This window comes from Stegodyphus dumicola, chromosome X2 (genome assembly GCF_044657685.1).
Source record: "Stegodyphus dumicola isolate Sdum_Otavi_A_Nest chromosome X2, ASM4465768v1".
Lineage (NCBI taxonomy): Eukaryota > Metazoa > Arthropoda > Arachnida > Araneae > Eresidae > Stegodyphus > Stegodyphus dumicola.
The window spans coordinates 190,156,121-190,184,105 of record NC_140781.1 but is presented as its reverse complement, the minus strand read 5'-3'; the positions used below and the strand labels follow the sequence as shown (position 1 = coordinate 190,184,105).

The following is a 27,985-nucleotide window of genomic DNA, read 5'->3' as shown; positions in this document are numbered from 1 at the left end:
TTGTGATAAGGAACGCGAACAGAAATTAGAAAGTTTAAAACAGAACGCGAGATGTTTTCTATGTTTCCAGAAATTTCACGTGGTCCGCTTATGTAAATCAAAAGAGCACTGCACGACATGTAAGCGTAAACATTCTAGCTTAAGTTGTGACGCCAAATGTCTTCCGAGTGAGACAGAGAGTCACGAAGAAATGAAGAATGACAAAATGAAAGATCAAAATAGTGTCGCGACGAATCATGATGGATTATCTGACGTTTCAAAGTATTTGAAGAAAGCAATAATTAACGAAAGTAAACCTATCGAATGTTTGATTGATACTGGAAGCGCTGTCAGTCTATTAAGATTTACGGTCTTTTCAAAATTATGATTACCAGTGCAACCAGAAACAAAAAAATTGTTTGGAATCGGGAGCGTAAATCACGCATCCACACCGACCTTGGGAAAAGTTCATGTTTCACTTCGAATCGGCGAAATCCAAACAACTGCGAATTTGTTTATCGTAAATGATGAAGTACAGCCGTATGACCTAATTATTGAGAGAGATATTTTGAAAGATCAGATGTTGGCTTATGGGAAAATAGGGGATTCGTTTAATATATGGTATGCTAATAAAATTCCATTCATGCAATTGATAAACGAAACGAAGCGTAAACACATTAAGTTATATTCTGAGAAACCAATAGAAATAAAAAGTTACACGATAAACTTTGTGCATTCTGTAGCCCCAGATATAAATAATGGACTGATTTTATTTCAAAGCAAGCATGGAAGTCCGGATTCAGTAATGGAGGTTACAAATGGTAGGGTAACAGTCCCAGTTATGAACATAGGACACAATAACATCAGATTAAAAGAAAATCACTGTATCAGCAGGGTAATAGATATAACAGAAGATTGGGAATTAAAGGAAATAGACAAGCCCAATATAAACAAAGATGAAGAACAAAACCATGTATTTTCCATTTCTCAAAATATTCACCAAATAAAGATAGATGATATAAAATTTGATGAGGTAACTACATATAGTGAAAGAACTGATATCTTAAAATTAGTAAATGAATTTAGGGATTGCTTTGCTCTTAATTTAAGTGAATTAGGTTGCACGAACTTAATAAAAATGGACATCAAAGAAATTGACGGGAGTAGGCCTGTGTCTTCTCGCCCATACAAAACGAATGCAGCTGAACGTAATGCAATAAAAGAAATTGTTAAGGAATGGAAAGATAATGGGATAGTTTCCGAAACTAGATCGCCTTACGCTAGTCCAGTGTTATTAGTAAAGAAAAAAACAAGGGAATACAGACTAGTAATTGATTACCGCAGACTTAATACTCAGACGATAAAGGATAAGTTCCCTTTGCCACGAATAGATGATCTTTTAGAATGTTTAGGAGGATGTAAAATTTTCACTACTCTGGATTTAGCCCATGGCTATTTGCAAACACCCTTAAGAGAAGAAGCTAAATTGAAGATGGCATTCATTACTCCAGATGAAACAGGACAGTTCGAAAGGATGACATGTGGGTTAGTAAATGCTCCTAAATTTCAGCGCCTTATGTCATATGTCCTAGGCTCCTTGTTGAATACTAAGGTGTTGTGTTATATGGATGATATACTTATTCCTGCAAAATCTTGGGGAGATGATTTTCAAATTTAAAGAGGTATTAGAATGGCTATGAAAAGCAAATTTAACCTTGAAATTATCTAAATGTGAATTTGGGAAAAGAGAAGTGGATTTCTTGGGTTTTATTATAAACGGTATTAGACTGGGAGCTAGAAAAATAAAAGCCATAACAGAATTTCCGGAACCAAAGAATGTGCACGAAGTGCGAAGATTTTTGGGCCTGACTGGATTTTTCAGACGATTTGTGCCGAAGTATGCGTTAAAGAGCGAACCATTGACCAGATTGACAAAGAAGAATCGAGACTTCGAGTGGAAGCAAGAACAAAAGAAGTCGTTCGAACTATTGAAGAAACAACTGACTGATAAGCCCATATTAGCTCACTATCAACCGCATGCAGATACTGAAGTCCATTGTGATGCAAGTGCAGAAGGTTTGAGTGGAATGCTAATGCAACGTGATGAAGTTCGAAAATGGCATCTTGTTTATTGTGTCAGTAAGAAAACAACAGAAGCAGAGATAAAATATCATTCCAGCAAATTGGAGTTAATGGCCATCGTATGGACGTTGGACAGGTTAAGACAGTTCTTAATCGGCATAAGATTTACAATTATTACTGACTGTCAAGCTCTAATATATATGAATGCGAAGAAGACTACAAATCCTCAAATAGCCCGTTGGTGTAGTTTGATTCAAGAAAACGATTTTGAGATAAAGCATAGGTCAGAAAAAAGACTATCACATACTGATGCTTTGAGCAGAGGTCCTGTATCAGAAGCTGATGATACAATGACAAGAATAGCTGAAAATTTTGAAGTCTGCCAGTCCCTAACCGAAGAAGAGCAAATACTAATGATACAACATGCTGACAATGACCTGAAAAGAATTATCGAAATTTTCAAAAAGAAACAAGAGGAACGACCTGCTGAGGAGAAAAAAATAATTATGAATTACGTGTTTAAGAAGAATAGACTCTTTTGGAAAACCGTAGTGAATGGAAAGGAGAGACTACTCTATGTGATTCCAAAAAGCATGAGGAAGAGTGTAGTGGTGAAATTCCATGATTTATTTGGTCACATTTCTGTGGATAGAACAGTTAGCAAAATTAAAGAATTATATTGGTTCCCAAACATGAAACGATACATACGAAGACACATATCAGCATGTATTGAGTGCCTTATGAATAAAGCGACAGGTGGCAAGCAACAAGGACTGTTACATCCCATAAAACCTGGTATAAGACCGTTTGCTATTATTCACATGGATCACTTGGGTCCTTTCGTAAAGAGTTCGAGAGGTAATCCAGAACTATTAGTGATAATTGATAACATGTCTAGGTTCGTGAGAATTTTTGCAGTTAAGAATACTAGTGCTAAAAATGTTTTACAGTCTTTTGAAGAATTTTGTTAATGATTTTGGACTACCGGAAGGAATAATACGTGACAGAGGATCGTGTTTTACTTCTCACCAATTTAAGCAGTATTGTACAGATAACGGAATACATCATACTTTGAATTTTATCAAACAGCCCCAAGCCAACGGTATGGTAGAGCACGTCAACAGAAAAATTTTAGGAACGATAATGACAAGTTGGATGGATAAACAACACAGAGATTGGGATTAAAAAATAAAAGAGACAGAAAGAAATCTTAACAACATGATAAACAAAACTACAAATAAGACTCCATTTGATTACATGGATATTCTCCCAGATTTAATATGATGATGACGACGGGGACGATGAAGACACTGACCAGTTATCAAGCTTAATTCCTTGACGGAATCCAATCAGATCTGTTCGTAAGGGCTGATGGAAGTTCTCTACCCTGTGATTAAGGTGAGATCTTTCCTTTTTTGTTTGTGTGTGCTTATTTACGTATGCTTGCTGATAGAAAACCTTAGAAACTTTGAACTTTTGAACATTAATTGACTTTGAACTGTTGAACATTAGCTGAAAGACTTTAGTGCATTTGTTTTGAATTATTTTAGGACTGAAAAAAAAAAATTGAGTTATTTCATATATATAACGTATTTGTAATGATTTCCAGAAAATTTTCGATTATTATGCTAATGTATCAGAAAATATGTGAATTTATGTATGTGAAAATAGTTTAGTAAGTTTATTATCATATCAAAATTTAGAATAATGTGTATTCTTCTTAGTGTATTAGTAATATGTATGTTTAGTATTGTGTATAAGAGTCGAAGTAAAAAATTGTATTAATTATAAAATTAATTTTTACTCTAAACAATCGGGACGATTGTCAGGTCAGAATGACCAAATGTTATCAGCCGATAGATGGCATTGTAGAAAAGCCGCCGATAGGGGGCGCACGATATCAATCGAGAATCGGGAAGCGAGAGAAAAGGATTAATGTTAAGAATGTTCCGTAATGATATGTATATAATTGTTGTAACAATAAAGCATTTATAAAATGAAAGAGTTATCCCAATTGAATGAAAAGCGAAAGCCCGACTTACCCCTAGCTGTCCCGAGATTGATAACAGAGATTAAAGCTAACATTTCAGAAGTGGGATGGATTGATGCAAGCAGGCATTGAATGACTCATGTACCAAGAACATCGAAGAAGGGGTAAGTTTCGTTTTTAAAGATTTGAATGCATGCGAACTGTAGAATAATTCTAACAGAATTTAGAAGTATAGAATTATATTATTAGGTAATATTATGGATGAGAATACACAGAAAGCTTTAGATAAAACAAAAACAAAACGTAAAACGTTAAGAAGGTTAACAACACAAGTAATTAACAGAATATGTGAATTATTAGAACAGGATATTGTAGATACAAAATCATTAGAAGAATGTGATATGAATTTACAAGAAAAGCAGATCAGATATTTAAGTTAGATCTAGAAATTGAGAATTTAATTCCTGAAGTATCTGATCTAGAAACAGAAGTCGAGAATAATCAGGAATACAGAGAACGTATCATCTATGCGAAATCGAAAGTTAAGAATTATCTTCAGAATTCAGATAGAAATAAGGGAGATTTTTTGTTGAAGAATAATTCTTCACTTATTTCGAATAGTGAACCAGACAAACCCAGAATAAATTTGAAAAAACTTCATGTAGAACCGTTTGAGGGTAATTTAGAGAAGTTTCAGGAATTTTGGTCACAGTTCGATAATGCAATTCACAGTAAGGAATGCTTATCTAAAGTAGATAAATATAATTATCTTAAAGCTTTCTTGAAAGGACCAGCCTTAATTAGTATTCAAGGACTATTGGTATCGGAAAATAATTATGATTTAGCAGTTGAATTGCTTAAAGAAAGATACGGGAAAAAAGAAATTATTGTAAGATCTCATATTAACCATTTGTTAAATTTAAGTGCAGTAAAATCAGCTTCGTATTTGAAACAGTTAAGGGAGTTATACGATACGATAGAAATCCAAGTACGGGGTTTACAAACTCTTGGTGTCGAACTGAATTCGTATGGAAGTTTGTTGTTTCCACTACTAACCAAACTTATTCCAGATTCCATTGTGCTAGATTTTTATAGACAGCATAAAATAGACGATTCTTGGAATGTAACAGAATTATTAAAATTTCTTAGAAGAGAAATAGAAACGCGAGAACGAACATTTTTGTTTCATCAAACAAGGGAAAATAATGAATCACTTAAAAGCGTAGACTATAAACTGTCAGTTACTAAATTTTCGGAAAAGGGGAATAGATTTCAGAAGTTTAAAGGGAAGCAGCAAGATTCAATTCCTAACGCAACCGCACTGAGCACATTTCAGAAAATTTGCATTTTTTGCAATAATTCTGAGCACAGTTCTGAAAATTGTGATAAGGAACGCGAACAGAAATTAGAAAGTTTAAAACAGAACGCGAGATGTTTTCTATGTTTCCAGAAATTTCACGTGGTCCGCTTATGTAAATCAAAAGAGCACTGCACGACATGTAAGCGTAAACATTCTAGCTTAAGTTGTGACGCCAAATGTCTTCCGAGTGAGACAGAGAGTCACGAAGAAATGAAGAATGACAAAATGAAAGATCAAAATAGTGTCGCGACGAATCATGATGGATTATCTGACGTTTCAAAGTATTTGAAGAAAGCAATAATTAACGAAAGTAAACCTATCGAATGTTTGATTGATACTGGAAGCGCTGTCAGTCTATTAAGATTTACGGTCTTTTCAAAATTATGATTACCAGTGCAACCAGAAACAAAAAAATTGTTTGGAATCGGGAGCGTAAATCACGCATCCACACCGACCTTGGGAAAAGTTCATGTTTCACTTCGAATCGGCGAAATCCAAACAACTGCGAATTTGTTTATCGTAAATGATGAAGTACAGCCGTATGACCTAATTATTGAGAGAGATATTTTGAAAGATCAGATGTTGGCTTATGGGAAAATAGGGGATTCGTTTAATATATGGTATGCTAATAAAATTCCATTCATGCAATTGATAAACGAAACGAAGCGTAAACACATTAAGTTATATTCTGAGAAACCAATAGAAATAAAAAGTAACACGATAAACTTTGTGCATTCTGTAGCCCCAGATATAAATAATGGACTGATTTTATTTCAAAGCAAGCATGGAAGTCCGGATTCAGTAATGGAGGTTACAAATGGTAGGGTAACAGTCCCAGTTATGAACATAGGACACAATAACATCAGATTAAAAGAAAATCACTGTATCAGCAGGGTAATAGATATAACAGAAGATTGGGAATTAAAGGAAATAGACAAGCCCAATATAAACAAAGATGAAGAACAAAACCATGTATTTTCCATTTCTCAAAATATTCACCAAATAAAGATAGATGATATAAAATTTGATGAGGTAACTACATATAGTGAAAGAACTGATATCTTAAAATTAGTAAATGAATTTAGGGATTGCTTTGCTCTTAATTTAAGTGAATTAGGTTGCACGAACTTAATAAAAATGGACATCAAAGAAATTGACGGGAGTAGGCCTGTGTCTTCTCGCCCATACAAAACGAATGCAGCTGAACGTAATGCAATAAAAGAAATTGTTAAGGAATGGAAAGATAATGGGATAGTTTCCGAAACTAGATCGCCTTACGCTAGTCCAGTGTTATTAGTAAAGAAAAAAACAAGGGAATACAGACTAGTAATTGATTACCGCAGACTTAATACTCAGACGATAAAGGATAAGTTCCCTTTGCCACGAATAGATGATCTTTTAGAATGTTTAGGAGGATGTAAAATTTTCACTACTCTGGATTTAGCCCATGGCTATTTGCAAACACCCTTAAGAGAAGAAGCTAAATTGAAGATGGCATTCATTACTCCAGATGAAACAGGACAGTTCGAAAGGATGACATTTGGGTTAGTAAATGCTCCTAAATTTCAGCGCCTTATGTCATATGTCCTAGGCTCCTTGTTGAATACTAAGGTGTTGTGTTATATGGATGATATACTTATTCCTGCAAAATCTTGGGGAGATGATTTTCAAATTTAAAGAGGTATTAGAATGGCTATGAAAAGCAAATTTAACCTTGAAATTATCTAAATGTGAATTTGGGAAAAGAGAAGTGGATTTCTTGGGTTTTATTATAAACGGTATTAGACTGGGAGCTAGAAAAATAAAAGCCATAACAGAATTTCCGGAACCAAAGAATGTGCACGAAGTGCGAAGATTTTTGGGCCTGACTGGATTTTTCAGACGATTTGTGCCGAAGTATGCGTTAAAGAGCGAACCATTGACCAGATTGACAAAGAAGAATCGAGACTTCGAGTGGAAGCAAGAACAAAAGAAGTCGTTCGAACTATTGAAGAAACAACTGACTGATAAGCCCATATTAGCTCACTATCAACCGCATGCAGATACTGAAGTCCATTGTGATGCAAGTGCAGAAGGTTTGAGTGGAATGCTAATGCAACGTGATGAAGTTCGAAAATGGCATCTTGTTTATTGTGTCAGTAAGAAAACAACAGAAGCAGAGATAAAATATCATTCCAGCAAATTGGAGTTAATGGCCATCATATGGACGTTGGACAGGTTAAGACAGTTCTTAATCGGCATAAGATTTACAATTATTACTGACTGTCAAGCTCTAATATATATGAATGCGAAGAAGACTACAAATCCTCAAATAGCCCGTTGGTGTAGTTTGATTCAAGAAAACGATTTTGAGATAAAGCATAGGTCAGGAAAAAGACTATCACATACTGATGCTTTGAGCAGAGGTCCTGTATCAGAAGCTGATGATACAATGACAAGAATAGCTGAAAATTTTGAAGTCTGCCAGTCCCTAACCGAAGAAGAGCAAATACTAATGATACAACATGCTGACAATGACCTGAAAAGAATTATCGAAATTTTCAAAAAGAAACAAGAGGAACGACCTGCTGAGGAGAAAAAAATAATTATGAATTACGTGTTTAAGAAGAATAGACTCTTTTGGAAAACCGTAGTGGATGGAAAGGAGAGACTACTCTATGTGATTCCAAAAAGCATGAGGAAGAGTGTAGTGGTGAAATTCCATGATTTATTTGGTCACATTTCTGTGGATAGAACAGTTAGCAAAATTAAAGAATTATATTGGTTCCCAAACATGAAACGATACATACGAAGACACATATCAGCATGTATTGAGTGCCTTATGAATAAAGCGACAGGTGGCAAGCAACAAGGACTGTTACATCCCATAAAACCTGGTATAAGACCGTTTGCTATTATTCACATGGATCACTTGGGTCCTTTCGTAAAGAGTTCGAGAGGTAATCCAGAACTATTAGTGATAATTGATAACATGTCTAGGTTCGTGAGAATTTTTGCAGTTAAGAATACTAGTGCTAAAAATGTTTTACAGTCTTTTGAAGAATTTTGTTAATGATTTTGGACTACCGGAAGGAATAATACGTGACAGAGGATCGTGTTTTACTTCTCACCAATTTAAGCAGTATTGTACAGATAACGGAATACATCATACTTTGAATTTTATCAAACAGCCTTAAGCCAACGGTATGGTAGAGCACGTCAACAGAAAAATTTTAGGAACGATAATGACAAGTTGGATGGATAAACAACACAGAGATTGGGATTAAAAAATAAAAGAGACAGAAAGAAATCTTAACATGATAAACAAAACTACAAATAAGACTCCATTTGATTACATGGATATTCTCCCAGATTTAATATGATGATGACGACGGGGACGATGAAGATACTGACCAGTTATCAAGCTTAATTCCTTGACGGAATCCAATCAGATCTGTTCGTAAGGGCTGATGGAAGTTCTCTACCCTGTGATTAAGGTGAGATCTTTCCTTTTTTGTTTGTGTGTGCTTATTTACGTATGCTTGCTGATAGAAAACCTTAGAAACTTTGAACTTTTGAACATTAATTGACTTTGAACTGTTGAACATTAGCTGAAAGACTTTAGTGCATTTGTTTTGAATTATTTTAGGACTGAAAAAAAAAATTGAGTTATTTCATATATATAACGTATTTGTAATGATTTCCAGAAAATTTTCGATTATTATGCTAATGTATCAGAAAATATGTGAATTTATGTATGTGAAAATAGTTTAGTAAGTTTATTATCATATCAAAATTTAGAATAATGTGTATTCTTCTTAGTGTATTAGTAATATGTATGTTTAGTATTGTGTATAAGAGTCGAAGTAGAAAATTGTATTAATTATAAAATTAATTTTTACTCTAAACAATCGGGACGATTGTCAGGTCAGAATGACCAAATGTTATCAGCCGATAGATGGCATTGTAGAAAAGCCGCCGATAGGGGGCGCACGATATCAATCGAGAATCGGGAAGCGAGAGAAAAGGATTAATGTTAAGAATGTTCCGTAATGATATGTATATAATTGTTGTAACAATAAAGCATTTATAAAATGAAAGAGTTATCCCAATTGAATGAAAAGTGAAAGCCCGACTTACCCCTAGCTGTCCCGAGATTGATAACAGAGATTAAAGCTAACATTTCAGAAGTGGGATGGATTGATGCAAGCAGGCATTGAATGACTCATGTACCAAGAACATCGAAGAAGGGGTAAGTTTCGTTTTTAAAGATTTGAATGCATGCGAACTGTAGAATATTTCTAACAGAATTTAGAAGTATAGAATTATATTATTAGGTAATATTATGGATGAGAATACACAGAAAGCTTTAGATAAAACAAAAACAAAACGTAAAACGTTAAGAAGGTTAACAACACAAGTAATTAACAGAATATGTGAATTATTAGAACAGGATATTGTAGATACAAAATCATTAGAAGAATGTGATATGAATTTACAAGAAAAGCAGATCAGATATTTAAGTTAGATCTAGAAATTGAGAATTTAATTCCTGAAGTATCTGATCTAGAAACAGAAGTCGAGAATAATCAGGAATACAGAGAACGTATCATCTATGCGAAATCGAAAGTTAAGAATTATCTTCAGAATTCAGATAGAAATAAGGGAGATTTTTTGTTGAAGAATAATTCTTCACTTATTTCGAATAGTGAACCAGACAAACCCAGAATAAATTTGAAAAAACTTCATGTAGAACCGTTTGAGGGTAATTTAGAGAAGTTTCAGGAATTTTGGTCACAGTTCGATAATGCAATTCACAGTAAGGAATGCTTATCTAAAGTAGATAAATATAATTATCTTAAAGCTTTCTTGAAAGGACCAGCCTTAATTAGTATTCAAGGACTATTGGTATCGGAAAATAATTATGATTTAGCAGTTGAATTGCTTAAAGAAAGATACGGGAAAAAAGAAATTATTGTAAGATCTCATATTAACCATTTGTTAAATTTAAGTGCAGTAAAATCAGCTTCGTATTTGAAACAGTTAAGGGAGTTATACGATACGATAGAAATCCAAGTACGGGGTTTACAAACTCTTGGTGTCGAACTGAATTCGTATGGAAGTTTGTTGTTTCCACTACTAACCAAACTTATTCCAGATTCCATTGTGCTAGATTTTTATAGACAGCATAAAATAGACGATTCTTGGAATGTAACAGAATTATTAAAATTTCTTAGAAGAGAAATAGAAACGCGAGAACGAACATTTTTGTTTCATCAAACAAGGGAAAATAATGAATCACTTAAAAGCGTAGACTATAAACTGTCAGTTACTAAATTTTCGGAAAAGGGGAATAGATTTCAGAAGTTTAAAGGGAAGCAGCAAGATTCAATTCCTAACGCAACCGCACTGAGCACATTTCAGAAAATTTGCATTTTTTGCAATAATTCTGAGCACAGTTCTGAAAATTGTGATAAGGAACGCGAACAGAAATTAGAAAGTTTAAAACAGAACGCGAGATGTTTTCTATGTTTCCAGAAATTTCACGTGGTCCGCTTATGTAAATCAAAAGAGCACTGCACGACATGTAAGCGTAAACATTCTAGCTTAAGTTGTGACGCCAAATGTCTTCCGAGTGAGACAGAGAGTCACGAAGAAATGAAGAATGACAAAATGAAAGATCAAAATAGTGTCGCGACGAATCATGATGGATTATCTGACGTTTCAAAGTATTTGAAGAAAGCAATAATTAACGAAAGTAAACCTATCGAATGTTTGATTGATACTGGAAGCGCTGTCAGTCTATTAAGATTTACGGTCTTTTCAAAATTATGATTACCAGTGCAACCAGAAACAAAAAAATTGTTTGGAATCGGGAGCGTAAATCACGCATCCACACCGACCTTGGGAAAAGTTCATGTTTCACTTCGAATCGGCGAAATCCAAACAACTGCGAATTTGTTTATCGTAAATGATGAAGTACAGCCGTATGACCTAATTATTGAGAGAGATATTTTGAAAGATCAGATGTTGGCTTATGGGAAAATAGGGGATTCGTTTAATATATGGTATGCTAATAAAATTCCATTCATGCAATTGATAAACGAAACGAAGCGTAAACACATTAAGTTATATTCTGAGAAACCAATAGAAATAAAAAGTTACACGATAAACTTTGTGCATTCTGTAGCCCCAGATATAAATAATGGACTGATTTTATTTCAAAGCAAGCATGGAAGTCCGGATTCAGTAATGGAGGTTACAAATGGTAGGGTAACAGTCCCAGTTATGAACATAGGACACAATAACATCAGATTAAAAGAAAATCACTGTATCAGCAGGGTAATAGATATAACAGAAGATTGGGAATTAAAGGAAATAGACAAGCCCAATATAAACAAAGATGAAGAACAAAACCATGTATTTTCCATTTCTCAAAATATTCACCAAATAAAGATAGATGATATAAAATTTGATGAGGTAACTACATATAGTGAAAGAACTGATATCTTAAAATTAGTAAATGAATTTAGGGATTGCTTTGCTCTTAATTTAAGTGAATTAGGTTGCACGAACTTAATAAAAATGGACATCAAAGAAATTGACGGGAGTAGGCCTGTGTCTTCTCGCCCATACAAAACGAATGCAGCTGAACGTAATGCAATAAAAGAAATTGTTAAGGAATGGAAAGATAATGGGATAGTTTCCGAAACTAGATCGCCTTACGCTAGTCCAGTGTTATTAGTAAAGAAAAAAACAAGGGAATACAGACTAGTAATTGATTACCGCAGACTTAATACTCAGACGATAAAGGATAAGTTCCCTTTGCCACGAATAGATGATCTTTTAGAATGTTTAGGAGGATGTAAAATTTTCACTACTCTGGATTTAGCCCATGGCTATTTGCAAACACCCTTAAGAGAAGAAGCTAAATTGAAGATGGCATTCATTACTCCAGATGAAACAGGACAGTTCGAAAGGATGACATTTGGGTTAGTAAATGCTCCTAAATTTCAGCGCCTTATGTCATATGTCCTAGGCTCCTTGTTGAATACTAAGGTGTTGTGTTATATGGATGATATACTTATTCCTGCAAAATCTTGGGGAGATGATTTTCAAATTTAAAGAGGTATTAGAATGGCTATGAAAAGCAAATTTAACCTTGAAATTATCTAAATGTGAATTTGGGAAAAGAGAAGTGGATTTCTTGGGTTTTATTATAAACGGTATTAGACTGGGAGCTAGAAAAATAAAAGCCATAACAGAATTTCCGGAACCAAAGAATGTGCACGAAGTGCGAAGATTTTTGGGCCTGACTGGATTTTTCAGACGATTTGTGCCGAAGTATGCGTTAAAGAGCGAACCATTGACCAGATTGACAAAGAAGAATCGAGACTTCGAGTGGAAGCAAGAACAAAAGAAGTCGTTCGAACTATTGAAGAAACAACTGACTGATAAGCCCATATTAGCTCACTATCAACCGCATGCAGATACTGAAGTCCATTGTGATGCAAGTGCAGAAGGTTTGAGTGGAATGCTAATGCAACGTGATGAAGTTCGAAAATGGCATCTTGTTTATTGTGTCAGTAAGAAAACAACAGAAGCAGAGATAAAATATCATTCCAGCAAATTGGAGTTAATGGCCATCGTATGGACGTTGGACAGGTTAAGACAGTTCTTAATCGGCATAAGATTTACAATTATTACTGACTGTCAAGCTCTAATATATATGAATGCGAAGAAGACTACAAATCCTCAAATAGCCCGTTGGTGTAGTTTGATTCAAGAAAACGATTTTGAGATAAAGCATAGGTCAGGAAAAAGACTATCACATACTGATGCTTTGAGCAGAGGTCCTGTATCAGAAGCTGATGATACAATGACAAGAATAGCTGAAAATTTTGAAGTCTGCCAGTCCCTAACCGAAGAAGAGCAAATACTAATGATACAACATGCTGACAATGACCTGAAAAGAATTATCGAAATTTTCAAAAAGAAACAAGAGGAACGACCTGCTGAGGAGAAAAAAATAATTATGAATTACGTGTTTAAGAAGAATAGACTCTTTTGGAAAACCGTAGTGGATGGAAAGGAGAGACTACTCTATGTGATTCCAAAAAGCATGAGGAAGAGTGTAGTGGTGAAATTCCATGATTTATTTGGTCACATTTCTGTGGATAGAACAGTTAGCAAAATTAAAGAATTATATTGGTTCCCAAACATGAAACGATACATACGAAGACACATATCAGCATGTATTGAGTGCCTTATGAATAAAGCGACAGGTGGCAAGCAACAAGGACTGTTACATCCCATAAAACCTGGTATAAGACCGTTTGCTATTATTCACATGGATCACTTGGGTCCTTTCGTAAAGAGTTCGAGAGGTAATCCAGAACTATTAGTGATAATTGATAACATGTCTAGGTTCGTGAGAATTTTTGCAGTTAAGAATACTAGTGCTAAAAATGTTTTACAGTCTTTTGAAGAATTTTGTTAATGATTTTGGACTACCGGAAGGAATAATACGTGACAGAGGATCGTGTTTTACTTCTCACCAATTTAAGCAGTATTGTACAGATAACGGAATACATCATACTTTGAATTTTATCAAACAGCCCCAAGCCAACGGTATGGTAGAGCACGTCAACAGAAAAATTTTAGGAACGATAATGACAAGTTGGATGGATAAACAACACAGAGATTGGGATTAAAAAATAAAAGAGACAGAAAGAAATCTTAACAACATGATAAACAAAACTACAAATAAGACTCCATTTGATTACATGGATATTCTCCCAGATTTAATATGATGATGACGACGGGGACGATGAAGATACTGACCAGTTATCAAGCTTAATTCCTTGACGGAATCCAATCAGATCTGTTCGTAAGGGCTGATGGAAGTTCTCTACCCTGTGATTAAGGTGAGATCTTTCCTTTTTTGTTTGTGTGTGCTTATTTACGTATGCTTGCTGATAGAAAACCTTAGAAACTTTGAACTTTTGAACATTAATTGACTTTGAACTGTTGAACATTAGCTGAAAGACTTTAGTGCATTTGTTTTGAATTATTTTAGGACTGAAAAAAAAATTGAGTTATTTCATATATATAACGTATTTGTAATGATTTCCAGAAAATTTTCGATTATTATGCTAATGTATCAGAAAATATGTGAATTTATGTATGTGAAAATAGTTTAGTAAGTTTATTATCATATCAAAATTTAGAATAATGTGTATTCTTCTTAGTGTATTAGTAATATGTATGTTTAGTATTGTGTATAAGAGTCGAAGTAGAAAATTGTATTAATTATAAAATTAATTTTTACTCTAAACAATCGGGACGACTGTCAGGTCAGAATGACCAAATGTTATCAGCCGATAGATGGCATTGTAGAAAAGCCGCCGATAGGGGGCGCACGATATCAATCGAGAATCGGGAAGCGAGAGAAAAGGATTAATGTTAAGAATGTTCCGTAATGATATGTATATAATTGTTGTAACAATAAAGCATTTATAAAATGAAAGAGTTATCCCAATTGAATGAAAAGTGAAAGCCCGACTTACCCCTAGCTGTCCCGAGATTGATAACAGAGATTAAAGCTAACATTTCAGAAGTGGGATGGATTGATGCAAGCAGGCATTGAATGAATCATGTACCAAGAACATCGAAGAAGGGGTAAGTTTCGTTTTTAAAGATTTGAATGCATGCGAACTGTAGAATAATTCTAACAGAATTTAGAAGTATAGAATTATATTATTAGGTAATATTATGGATGAGAATACACAGAAAGCTTTAGATAAAACAAAAACAAAACGTAAAACGTTAAGAAGGTTAACAACACAAGTAATTAACAGAATATGTGAATTATTAGAACAGGATATTGTAGATACAAAATCATTAGAAGAATGTGATATGAATTTACAAGAAAAGCAGATCAGATATTTAAGTTAGATCTAGAAATTGAGAATTTAATTCCTGAAGTATCTGATCTAGAAACAGAAGTCGAGAATAATCAGGAATACAGAGAACGTATCATCTATGCGAAATCGAAAGTTAAGAATTATCTTCAGAATTCAGATAGAAATAAGGGAGATTTTTTGTTGAAGAATAATTCTTCACTTATTTCGAATAGTGAACCAGACAAACCCAGAATAAATTTGAAAAAACTTCATGTAGAACCGTTTGAGGGTAATTTAGAGAAGTTTCAGGAATTTTGGTCACAGTTCGATAATGCAATTCACAGTAAGGAATGCTTATCTAAAGTAGATAAATATAATTATCTTAAAGCTTTCTTGAAAGGACCAGCCTTAATTAGTATTCAAGGACTATTGGTATCGGAAAATAATTATGATTTAGCAGTTGAATTGCTTAAAGAAAGATACGGGAAAAAAGAAATTATTGTAAGATCTCATATTAACCATTTGTTAAATTTAAGTGCAGTAAAATCAGCTTCGTATTTGAAACAGTTAAGGGAGTTATACGATACGATAGAAATCCAAGTACGGGGTTTACAAACTCTTGGTGTCGAACTGAATTCGTATGGAAGTTTGTTGTTTCCACTACTAACCAAACTTATTCCAGATTCCATTGTGCTAGATTTTTATAGACAGCATAAAATAGACGATTCTTGGAATGTAACAGAATTATTAAAATTTCTTAGAAGAGAAATAGAAACGCGAGAACGAACATTTTTGTTTCATCAAACAAGGGAAAATAATGAATCACTTAAAAGCGTAGACTATAAACTGTCAGTTACTAAATTTTCGGAAAAGGGGAATAGATTTCAGAAGTTTAAAGGGAAGCAGCAAGATTCAATTCCTAACGCAACCGCACTGAGCACATTTCAGAAAATTTGCATTTTTTGCAATAATTCTGAGCACAGTTCTGAAAATTGTGATAAGGAACGCGAACAGAAATTAGAAAGTTTAAAACAGAACGCGAGATGTTTTCTATGTTTCCAGAAATTTCACGTGGTCCGCTTATGTAAATCAAAAGAGCACTGCACGAACATTCTAGCTTAAGTTGTGACGCCAAATGTCTTCCGAGTGAGACAGAGAGTCACGAAGAAATGAAGAATGACAAAATGAAAGATCAAAATAGTGTCGCGACGAATCATGATGGATTATCTGACGTTTCAAAGTATTTGAAGAAAGCAATAATTAACGAAAGTAAACCTATCGAATGTTTGATTGATACTGGAAGCGCTGTCAGTCTATTAAGATTTACGGTCTTTTCAAAATTATGATTACCAGTGCAACCAGAAACAAAAAAATTGTTTGGAATCGGGAGCGTAAATCACGCATCCACACCGACCTTGGGAAAAGTTCATGTTTCACTTCGAATCGGCGAAATCCAAACAACTGCGAATTTGTTTATCGTAAATGATGAAGTACAGCCGTATGACCTAATTATTGAGAGAGATATTTTGAAAGATCAGATGTTGGCTTATGGGAAAATAGGGGATTCGTTTAATATATGGTATGCTAATAAAATTCCATTCATGCAATTGATAAACGAAACGAAGCGTAAACACATTAAGTTATATTCTGAGAAACCAATAGAAATAAAAAGTTACACGATAAACTTTGTGCATTCTGTAGCCCCAGATATAAATAATGGACTGATTTTATTTCAAAGCAAGCATGGAAGTCCGGATTCAGTAATGGAGGTTACAAATGGTAGGGTAACAGTCCCAGTTATGAACATAGGACACAATAACATCAGATTAAAAGAAAATCACTGTATCAGCAGGGTAATAGATATAACAGAAGATTGGGAATTAAAGGAAATAGACAAGCCCAATATAAACAAAGATGAAGAACAAAACCATGTATTTTCCATTTCTCAAAATATTCACAAAATAAAGATAGATGATATAAAATTTGATGAGGTAACTACATATAGTGAAAGAACTGATATCTTAAAATTAGTAAATGAATTTAGGGATTGCTTTGCTCTTAATTTAAGTGAATTAGGTTGCACGAACTTAATCAAAATGGACATCAAAGAAATTGACGGGAGTAGGCCTGTGTCTTCTCGCCCATACAAAACGAATGCAGCTGAACGTAATGCAATAAAAGAAATTGTTAAGGAATGGAAAGATAATGGGATAGTTTCCGAAACTAGATCGCCTTACGCTAGTCCAGTGTTATTAGTAAAGAAAAAAACAAGGGAATACAGACTAGTAATTGATTACCGCAGACTTAATACTCAGACGATAAAGGATAAGTTCCCTTTGCCACGAATAGATGATCTTTTAGAATGTTTAGGAGGATGTAAAATTTTCACTACTCTGGATTTAGCCCATGGCTATTTGCAAACACCCTTAAGAGAAGAAGCTAAATTGAAGATGGCATTCATTACTCCAGATGAAACAGGACAGTTCGAAAGGATGACATTTGGGTTAGTAAATGCTCCTAAATTTCAGCGCCTTATGTCATATGTCCTAGGCTCCTTGTTGAATACTAAGGTGTTGTGTTATATGGATGATATACTTATTCCTGCAAAATCTTGGGGAGATGATTTTCAAATTTAAAGAGGTATTAGAATGGCTATGAAAAGCAAATTTAACCTTGAAATTATCTAAATGTGAATTTGGGAAAAGAGAAGTGGATTTCTTGGGTTTTATTATAAACGGTATTAGACTGGGAGCTAGAAAAATAAAAGCCATAACAGAATTTCCGGAACCAAAGAATGTGCACGAAGTGCGAAGATTTTTGGGCCTGACTGGATTTTTCAGACGATTTGTGCCGAAGTATGCGTTAAAGAGCGAACCATTGACCAGATTGACAAAGAAGAATCGAGACTTCGAGTGGAAGCAAGAACAAAAGAAGTCGTTCGAACTATTGAAGAAACAACTGACTGATAAGCCCATATTAGCTCACTATCAACCGCATGCAGATACTGAAGTCCATTGTGATGCAAGTGCAGAAGGTTTGAGTGGAATGCTAATGCAACGTGATGAAGTTCGAAAATGGCATCTTGTTTATTGTGTCAGTAAGAAAACAACAGAAGCAGAGATAAAATATCATTCCAGCAAATTGGAGTTAATGGCCATCGTATGGACGTTGGACAGGTTAAGACAGTTCTTAATCGGCATAAGATTTACAATTATTACTGACTGTCAAGCTCTAATATATATGAATGCGAAGAAGACTACAAATCCTCAAATAGCCCGTTGGTGTAGTTTGATTCAAGAAAACGATTTTGAGATAAAGCATAGGTCAGGAAAAAGACTATCACATACTGATGCTTTGAGCAGAGGTCCTGTATCAGAAGCTGATGATACAATGACAAGAATAGCTGAAAATTTTGAAGTCTGCCAGTCCCTAACCGAAGAAGAGCAAATACTAATGATACAACATGCTGACAATGACCTGAAAAGAATTATCGAAATTTTCAAAAAGAAACAAGAGGAACGACCTGCTGAGGAGAAAAAAATAATTATGAATTACGTGTTTAAGAAGAATAGACTCTTTTGGAAAACCGTAGTGGATGGAAAGGAGAGACTACTCTATGTGATTCCAAAAAGCATGAGGAAGAGTGTAGTGGTGAAATTCCATGATTTATTTGGTCACATTTCTGTGGATAGAACAGTTAGCAAAATTAAAGAATTATATTGGTTCCCAAACATGAAACGATACATACGAAGACACATATCAGCATGTATTGAGTGCCTTATGAATAAAGCGACAGGTGGCAAGCAACAAGGACTGTTACATCCCATAAAACCTGGTATAAGACCGTTTGCTATTATTCACATGGATCACTTGGGTCCTTTCGTAAAGAGTTCGAGAGGTAATCCAGAACTATTAGTGATAATTGATAACATGTCTAGGTTCGTGAGAATTTTTGCAGTTAAGAATACTAGTGCTAAAAATGTTTTACAGTCTTTTGAAGAATTTTGTTAATGATTTTGGACTACCGGAAGGAATAATACGTGACAGAGGATCGTGTTTTACTTCTCACCAATTTAAGCAGTATTGTACAGATAACGGAATACATCATACTTTGAATTTTATCAAACAGCCTTAAGCCAACGGTATGGTAGAGCACGTCAACAGAAAAATTTTAGGAACGATAATGACAAGTTGGATGGATAAACAACACAGAGATTGGGATTAAAAAATAAAAGAGACAGAAAGAAATCTTAACATGATAAACAAAACTACAAATAAGACTCCATTTGATTACATGGATATTCTCCCAGATTTAATATGATGATGACGACGGGGACGATGAAGATACTGACCAGTTATCAAGCTTAATTCCTTGACGGAATCCAATCAGATCTGTTCGTAAGGGCTGATGGAAGTTCTCTACCCTGTGATTAAGGTGAGATCTTTCCTTTTTTGTTTGTGTGTGCTTATTTACGTATGCTTGCTGATAGAAAACCTTAGAAACTTTGAACTTTTGAACATTAATTGACTTTGAACTGTTGAACATTAGCTGAAAGACTTTAGTGCATTTGTTTTGAATTATTTTAGGACTGAAAAAAAAAATTGAGTTATTTCATATATATAACGTATTTGTAATGATTTCCAGAAAATTTTCGATTATTATGCTAATGTATCAGAAAATATGTGAATTTATGTATGTGAAAATAGTTTAGTAAGTTTATTATCATATCAAAATTTAGAATAATGTGTATTCTTCTTAGTGTATTAGTAATATGTATGTTTAGTATTGTGTATAAGAGTCGAAGTAGAAAATTGTATTAATTATAAAATTAATTTTTACTCTAAACAATCGGGACGATTGTAAGGTCAGAATGACCAAATGTTATCAGCTGATAGATGGCATTGTAGAAAAGCCGCCGATAGGGGGCGCACGATATCAATCGAGAATCGGGAAGCGAGAGAAAAGGATTAATGTTAAGAATGTTCCGTAATGATATGTATATAATTGTTGTAACAATAAAGCATTTATAAAATGAAAGAGTTATCCCAATTGAATGAAAAGTGAAAGCCCGACTTACCCCTAGCTGTCCCGAGATTGATAACAGAGATTAAAGCTAACATTTCAGAAGTGGGATGGATTGATGCAAGCAGGCATTGAATGACTCATGTACCAAGAACATCGAAGAAGGGGTAAGTTTCGTTTTTAAAGATTTGAATGCATGCGAACTGTAGAATATTTCTAACAGAATTTAGAAGTATAGAATTATATTATTAGGTAATATTATGGATGAGAATACACAGAAAGCTTTAGATAAAACAAAAACAAAACGTAAAACGTTAAGAAGGTTAACAACACAAGTAATTAACAGAATATGTGAATTATTAGAACAGGATATTGTAGATACAAAATCATTAGAAGAATGCGATATGAATTTACAAGAAAAGCAGATCAGATATTTAAGTTAGATCTAGAAATTGAGAATTTAATTCCTGAAGTATCTGATCTAGAAACAGAAGTCGAGAATAATCAGGAATACAGAGAACGTATCATCTATGCGAAATCGAAAGTTAAGAATTATCTTCAGAATTCAGATAGAAATAAGGGAGATTTTTTGTTGAAGAATAATTCTTCACTTATTTCGAATAGTGAACCAGACAAACCCAGAATAAATTTGAAAAAACTTCATGTAGAACCGTTTGAGGGTAATTTAGAGAAGTTTCAGGAATTTTGGTCACAGTTCGATAATGCAATTCACAGTAAGGAATGCTTATCTAAAGTAGATAAATATAATTATCTTAAAGCTTTCTTGAAAGGACCAGCCTTAATTAGTATTCAAGGACTATTGGTATCGGAAAATAATTATGATTTAGCAGTTGAATTGCTTAAAGAAAGATACGGGAAAAAAGAAATTATTGTAAGATCTCATATTAACCATTTGTTAAATTTAAGTGCAGTAAAATCAGCTTCGTATTTGAAACAGTTAAGGGAGTTATACGATACGATAGAAATCCAAGTACGGGGTTTACAAACTCTTGGTGTCGAACTGAATTCGTATGGAAGTTTGTTGTTTCCACTACTAACCAAACTTATTCCAGATTCCATTGTGCTAGATTTTTATAGACAGCATAAAATAGACGATTCTTGGAATGTAACAGAATTATTAAAATTTCTTAGAAGAGAAATAGAAACGCGAGAACGAACATTTTTGTTTCATCAAACAAGGGAAAATAATGAATCACTTAAAAGCGTAGACTATAAACTGTCAGTTACTAAATTTTCGGAAAAGGGGAATAGATTTCAGAAGTTTAAAGGGAAGCAGCAAGATTCAATTCCTAACGCAACCGCACTGAGCACATTTCAGAAAATTTGCATTTTTTGCAATAATTCTGAGCACAGTTCTGAAAATTGTGATAAGGAACGCGAACAGAAATTAGAAAGTTTAAAACAGAACGCGAGATGTTTTCTATGTTTCCAGAAATTTCACATGGTCCGCTTATGTAAATCAAAAGAGCACTGCACGACATGTAAGCGTAAACATTCTAGCTTAAGTTGTGACGCCAAATGTCTTCCGAGTGAGACAGAGAGTCACGAAGAAATGAAGAATGACAAAATGAAAGATCAAAATAGTGTCGCGACGAATCATGATGGATTATCTGACGTTTCAAAGTATTTGAAGAAAGCAATAATTAACGAAAGTAAACCTATCGAATGTTTGATTGATACTGGAAGCGCTGTCAGTCTATTAAGATTTACGGTCTTTTCAAAATTATGATTACCAGTGCAACCAGAAACAAAAAAATTGTTTGGAATCGGGAGCGTAAATCACGCATCCACACCGACCTTGGGAAAAGTTCATGTTTCACTTCGAATCGGCGAAATCCAAACAACTGCGAATTTGTTTATCGTAAATGATGAAGTACAGCCGTATGACCTAATTATTGAGAGAGATATTTTGAAAGATCAGATGTTGGCTTATGGGAAAATAGGGGATTCGTTTAATATATGGTATGCTAATAAAATTCCATTCATGCAATTGATAAACGAAACGAAGCGTAAACACATTAAGTTATATTCTGAGAAACCAATAGAAATAAAAAGTAACACGATAAACTTTGTGCATTCTGTAGCCCCAGATATAAATAATGGACTGATTTTATTTCAAAGCAAGCATGGAAGTCCGGATTCAGTAATGGAGGTTACAAATGGTAGGGTAACAGTCCCAGTTATGAACATAGGACACAATAACATCAGATTAAAAGAAAATCACTGTATCAGCAGGGTAATAGATATAACAGAAGATTGGGAATTAAAGGAAATAGACAAGCCCAATATAAACAAAGATGAAGAACAAAACCATGTATTTTCCATTTCTCAAAATATTCACCAAATAAAGATAGATGATATAAAATTTGATGAGGTAACTACATATAGTGAAAGAACTGATATCTTAAAATTAGTAAATGAATTTAGGGATTGCTTTGCTCTTAATTTAAGTGAATTAGGTTGCACGAACTTAATAAAAATGGACATCAAAGAAATTGACGGGAGTAGGCCTGTGTCTTCTCGCCCATACAAAACGAATGCAGCTGAACGTAATGCAATAAAAGAAATTGTTAAGGAATGGAAAGATAATGGGATAGTTTCCGAAACTAGATCGCCTTACGCTAGTCCAGTGTTATTAGTAAAGAAAAAAACAAGGGAATACAGACTAGTAATTGATTACCGCAGACTTAATATTCAGACGATAAAGGATAAGTTCCCTTTGCCACGAATAGATGATCTTTTAGAATGTTTAGGAGGATGTAAAATTTTCACTACTCTGGATTTAGCCCATGGCTATTTGCAAACACCCTTAAGAGAAGAAGCTAAATTGAAGATGGCATTCATTACTCCAGATGAAACAGGACAGTTCGAAAGGATGACATTTGGGTTAGTAAATGCTCCTAAATTTCAGCGCCTTATGTCATATGTCCTAGGCTCCTTGTTGAATACTAAGGTGTTGTGTTATATGGATGATATACTTATTCCTGCAAAATCTTGGGGAGATGATTTTCAAATTTAAAGAGGTATTAGAATGGCTATGAAAAGCAAATTTAACCTTGAAATTATCTAAATGTGAATTTGGGAAAAGAGAAGTGGATTTCTTGGGTTTTATTATAAACGGTATTAGACTGGGAGCTAGAAAAATAAAAGCCATAACAGAATTTCCGGAACCAAAGAATGTGCACGAAGTGCGAAGATTTTTGGGCCTGACTGGATTTTTCAGACGATTTGTGCCGAAGTATGCGTTAAAGAGCGAACCATTGACCAGATTGACAAAGAAGAATCGAGACTTCGAGTGGAAGCAAGAACAAAAGAAGTTGTTCGAACTATTGAAGAAACAACTGACTGATAAGCCCATATTAGCTCACTATCAACCGCATACAGATACTGAAGTCCATTGTGATGCAAGTGCAGAAGGTTTGAGTGGAATGCTAATGCAACGTGATGAAGTTCGAAAATGGCATCTTGTTTATTGTGTCAGTAAGAAAACAACAGAAGCAGAGATAAAATATCATTCCAGCAAATTGGAGTTAATGGCCATCGTATGGACGTTGGACAGGTTAAGACAGTTCTTAATCGGCATAAGATTTACAATTATTACTGACTGTCAAGCTCTAATATATATGAATGCGAAGAAGACTACAAATCCTCAAATAGCCCGTTGGTGTAGTTTGATTCAAGAAAACGATTTTGAGATAAAGCATAGGTCAGGAAAAAGACTATCACATACTGATGCTTTGAGCAGAGGTCCTGTATCAGAAGCTGATGATACAATGACAAGAATAGCTGAAAATTTTGAAGTCTGCCAGTCCCTAACCGAAGAAGAGCAAATACTAATGATACAACATGCTGACAATGACCTGAAAAGAATTATCGAAATTTTCAAAAAGAAACAAGAGGAACGACCTGCTGAGGAGAAAAAAATAATTATGAATTACGTGTTTAAGAAGAATAGACTCTTTTGGAAAACCGTAGTGGATGGAAAGGAGAGACTACTCTATGTGATTCCAAAAAGCATGAGGAAGAGTGTAGTGGTGAAATTCCATGATTTATTTGGTCACATTTCTGTGGATAGAACAGTTAGCAAAATTAAGGAATTATATTGGTTCCCAAACATGAAACGATACATACGAAGACACATATCAGCATGTATTGAGTGCCTTATGAATAAAGCGACAGGTGGCAAGCAACAAGGACTGTTACATCCCATAAAACCTGGTATAAGACCGTTTGCTATTATTCACATGGATCACTTGGGTCCTTTCGTAAAGAGTTCGAGAGGTAATCCAGAACTATTAGTGATAATTGATAACATGTCTAGGTTCGTGAGAATTTTTGCAGTTAAGAATACTAGTGCTAAAAATGTTTTACAGTCTTTTGAAGAATTTTGTTAATGATTTTGGACTACCGGAAGGAATAATACGTGACAGAGGATCGTGTTTTACTTCTCACCAATTTAAGCAGTATTGTACAGATAACGGAATACATCATACTTTGAATTTTACCAAACAGCCCCAAGCCAACGGTATGGTAGAGCACGTCAACAGAAAAATTTTAGGAACGATAATGACAAGTTGGATGGATAAACAACACAGAGATTGGGATTAAAAAATAAAAGAGACAGAAAGAAATCTTAACAACATGATAAACAAAACTACAAATAAGACTCCATTTGATTACATGGATATTCTCCCAGATTTAATATGATGATGACGACGGGGACGATGAAGATACTGACCAGTTATCAAGCTTAATTCCTTGACGGAATCCAATCAGATCTGTTCGTAAGGGCTGATGGAAGTTCTCTACCCTGTGATTAAGGTGAGATCTTTCCTTTTTTGTTTGTGTGTGCTTATTTACGTATGCTTGCTGATAGAAAACCTTAGAAACTTTGAACTTTTGAACATTAATTGACTTTGAACTGTTGAACATTAGCTGAAAGACTTTAGTGCATTTGTTTTGAATTATTTTAGGACTGAAAAAAAAATTGAGTTATTTCATATATATAACGTATTTGTAATGATTTCCAGAAAATTTTCGATTATTATGCTAATGTATCAGAAAATATGTGAATTTATGTATGTGAAAATAGTTTAGTAAGTTTATTATCATATCAAAATTTAGAATAATGTGTATTCTTCTTAGTGTATTAGTAATATGTATGTTTAGTATTGTGTATAAGAGTCGAAGTAGAAAATTGTATTAATTATAAAATTGATTTGTACTCTGAACAATCGGGACGATTGTCAGGTCAGAATGACCAAATGTTATCAGCCGATAGATGGCATTGTAGAAAAGCCGCCGATAGGGGGCGCACGATATCAATCGAGAATCGGGAAGCGAGAGAAAAGGATTAATGTTAAGAATGTTCCGTAATGATATGTATATATGTATATAATTGTTGTAACAATAAAGCATTTATAAAATGCAAGAGTTATCCCGATTGAATGAAAAGTGAAAGCCCAACTTACCCCTAGCCGTCCTGAGATTGATAATGGAGATTAAATTTAACAGGTGGTTATACATAGGCAAAATTTTAATCATCTTTTTGAACTTCAATCAGAAATACAAATTTTCCTCTGTGATTCAAAATCTGAATTGCAAAAATTGCCTATTTAGTGAATTATGGTTGGCTCCTTTTGCATATTTAGCTAATATTTTTGGAAAGTTAAATAAATTAAATTTAGGATTAAATTGACAAATGTTAATTTGTTTACCATTGCAGATAAAATAAATGCATGATAAAAAACTCGAGCTAATAATCAAAGAATTGGATAATGATATTTTAAGCTTTTTACCACTTTTGGAAAGTTTTCTAACCAAAAATAATTTGAAAATAAAAGAATTAGCATCCGACATTAAAAATCATTGTTACTCATTGATAAATAATTTCAACATGTATTTTCCCATGGATTATGAAAAAGAAAATCATGTGAAAATTAAAATTAGAAATCCATTTTGTTCAAATGTACTGAAAAGTTTATTTTGTGAAGGAAAAGAACAATTGATAGAAATTTCATGCAATTCAACTCTAAATGAAAATATCAAAACAGCTATTAACTTTCGGCTGAAATGAAAAAAAGAATTTAAGCATTTCAAATAAAGCTATTATTAAATTTTTATCCCTTTTTGCAAAACTTATTTGTGTGAACAAGGATTTTCTTTTATATTACATTCGAAAAATAAATACAGAACAAAATTAAAAGCAGATCCTAATTTACAGTTAAAATTAAGTGAAATAAGATCAGATATACATATAGATATACAGATAAACGTTTCACATGTATACTCAAATGATTTTGCACATTGCTTATTTACTAAATAAGGATAGAAAAACTTAATCATTCAACTAAATATATTTGTAGAAAAATATTAAAATTCTCCCTGGAAGATGTACATAAACGAAATTGCCAATGAATTCTTTACAAGAGTTAGTCAAGTAAGATAAAAATACACCTTTTTTATTTTTTTTATTTTTATTTTTTTTTTTTTTTTTTTTTTAATTTTAATGCAAAAAGTATGATTCTGCATCTAGAAGATTTTCAAAGAAAATAACTTTTAAGAATTCACTCTCTAAAATCCATTGATGATTACATGCACCCATTCCTAACAATAAACAGAATTCCAGTTTTGTGGTTTGATGATTTTGTTGCCAAACTATTATTTGAATTTAGCATAGTTAAAAAATAATGTTTATAACTAAACCGTAAATGTTAAGAAATCAGCATACCTTCTGTAAGATGCTGGCATGGCATAATACATTTATCAGTGCCATTAACACAAGTGCTATGTCCATTACACTGGCAGGCTGAAAGATTTAAGAATTATTAATCTCTGCAACAATTGTAACATTACAGAATAATCAAACTAAATAAAATATTTTTAAGTTAAAAAAAATTAGATTTAATTTTAAAAAACATTACATTCTAGTTCTTAGCTAAAATACTCTCTGGCAAACTTGATCTAGTGACAGTTATATAAAGAGCCACACCATGTTATTAGCAACACAAGAAATAACACAACTAAATATCAATTCATTTTTTTATCCCACTGCTCGTCATGCAAACTAAAGATAATGTACAAAAATAATAATAATAATAATAATAATAATAATTGTGTGACTTGTAACACAGATTCCAAAGAAGCTAACTGCTAAATATCAATAACTATATACAAATATCAATAACTAATTTGCATAAAAAGACACCTTAAATTGCTACTTCCTCTTACCTTTAAATCAGATCTACCTAAGTCCCTGCCTAATTACAGTTCATGAATAATCTCACTTACACTAAGTACTCCAACCAAAGTCAATACCTACTTGTGATTCAAACAGAAGCACTAGTTTGAGTTTAGAAGCCAACCTCACTTCCACAGAACTTAAATTCAAATAAGCTTTTAGTCTGAGTGAATTATTGTGATGGAGTAATAGATAATATATAATTAAAAGTTTAATTCTTACTAAAAAATAACTATTTATAAATGTTATATTGCTGATAAACAACCATATACTAAAAATGAAAATTATTAGTGCATAAATTATTTTATTTAAACTGTATCTCACAAACACCAATAACAATATTAACACTGAGAAAAACATTTTGTTGCATATAATATTAACACAACTCAGAAACTGTTGTGTAGAG

At 33.5% G+C, this 27,985-nt stretch overlaps 1 protein-coding gene across 2 annotated transcripts in view; it reads right to left on the bottom strand.

Annotated features, from left to right (window-relative positions):
- Window positions 1-27,985, bottom strand: part of dsd (attractin-like protein dsd) — a 185,058-nt gene that overhangs the window by 59,173 nt on the left and 97,900 nt on the right. For both annotated transcript variants that reach the window (XM_085809220.1, XM_085809219.1), the window contains exon 17: window positions 27,070-27,147. In XM_085809220.1, the coding sequence (XP_085665346.1) occupies window positions 27,070-27,147 (78 nt within the window). The remainder of the gene's footprint in view (window positions 1-27,069; window positions 27,148-27,985) is intronic.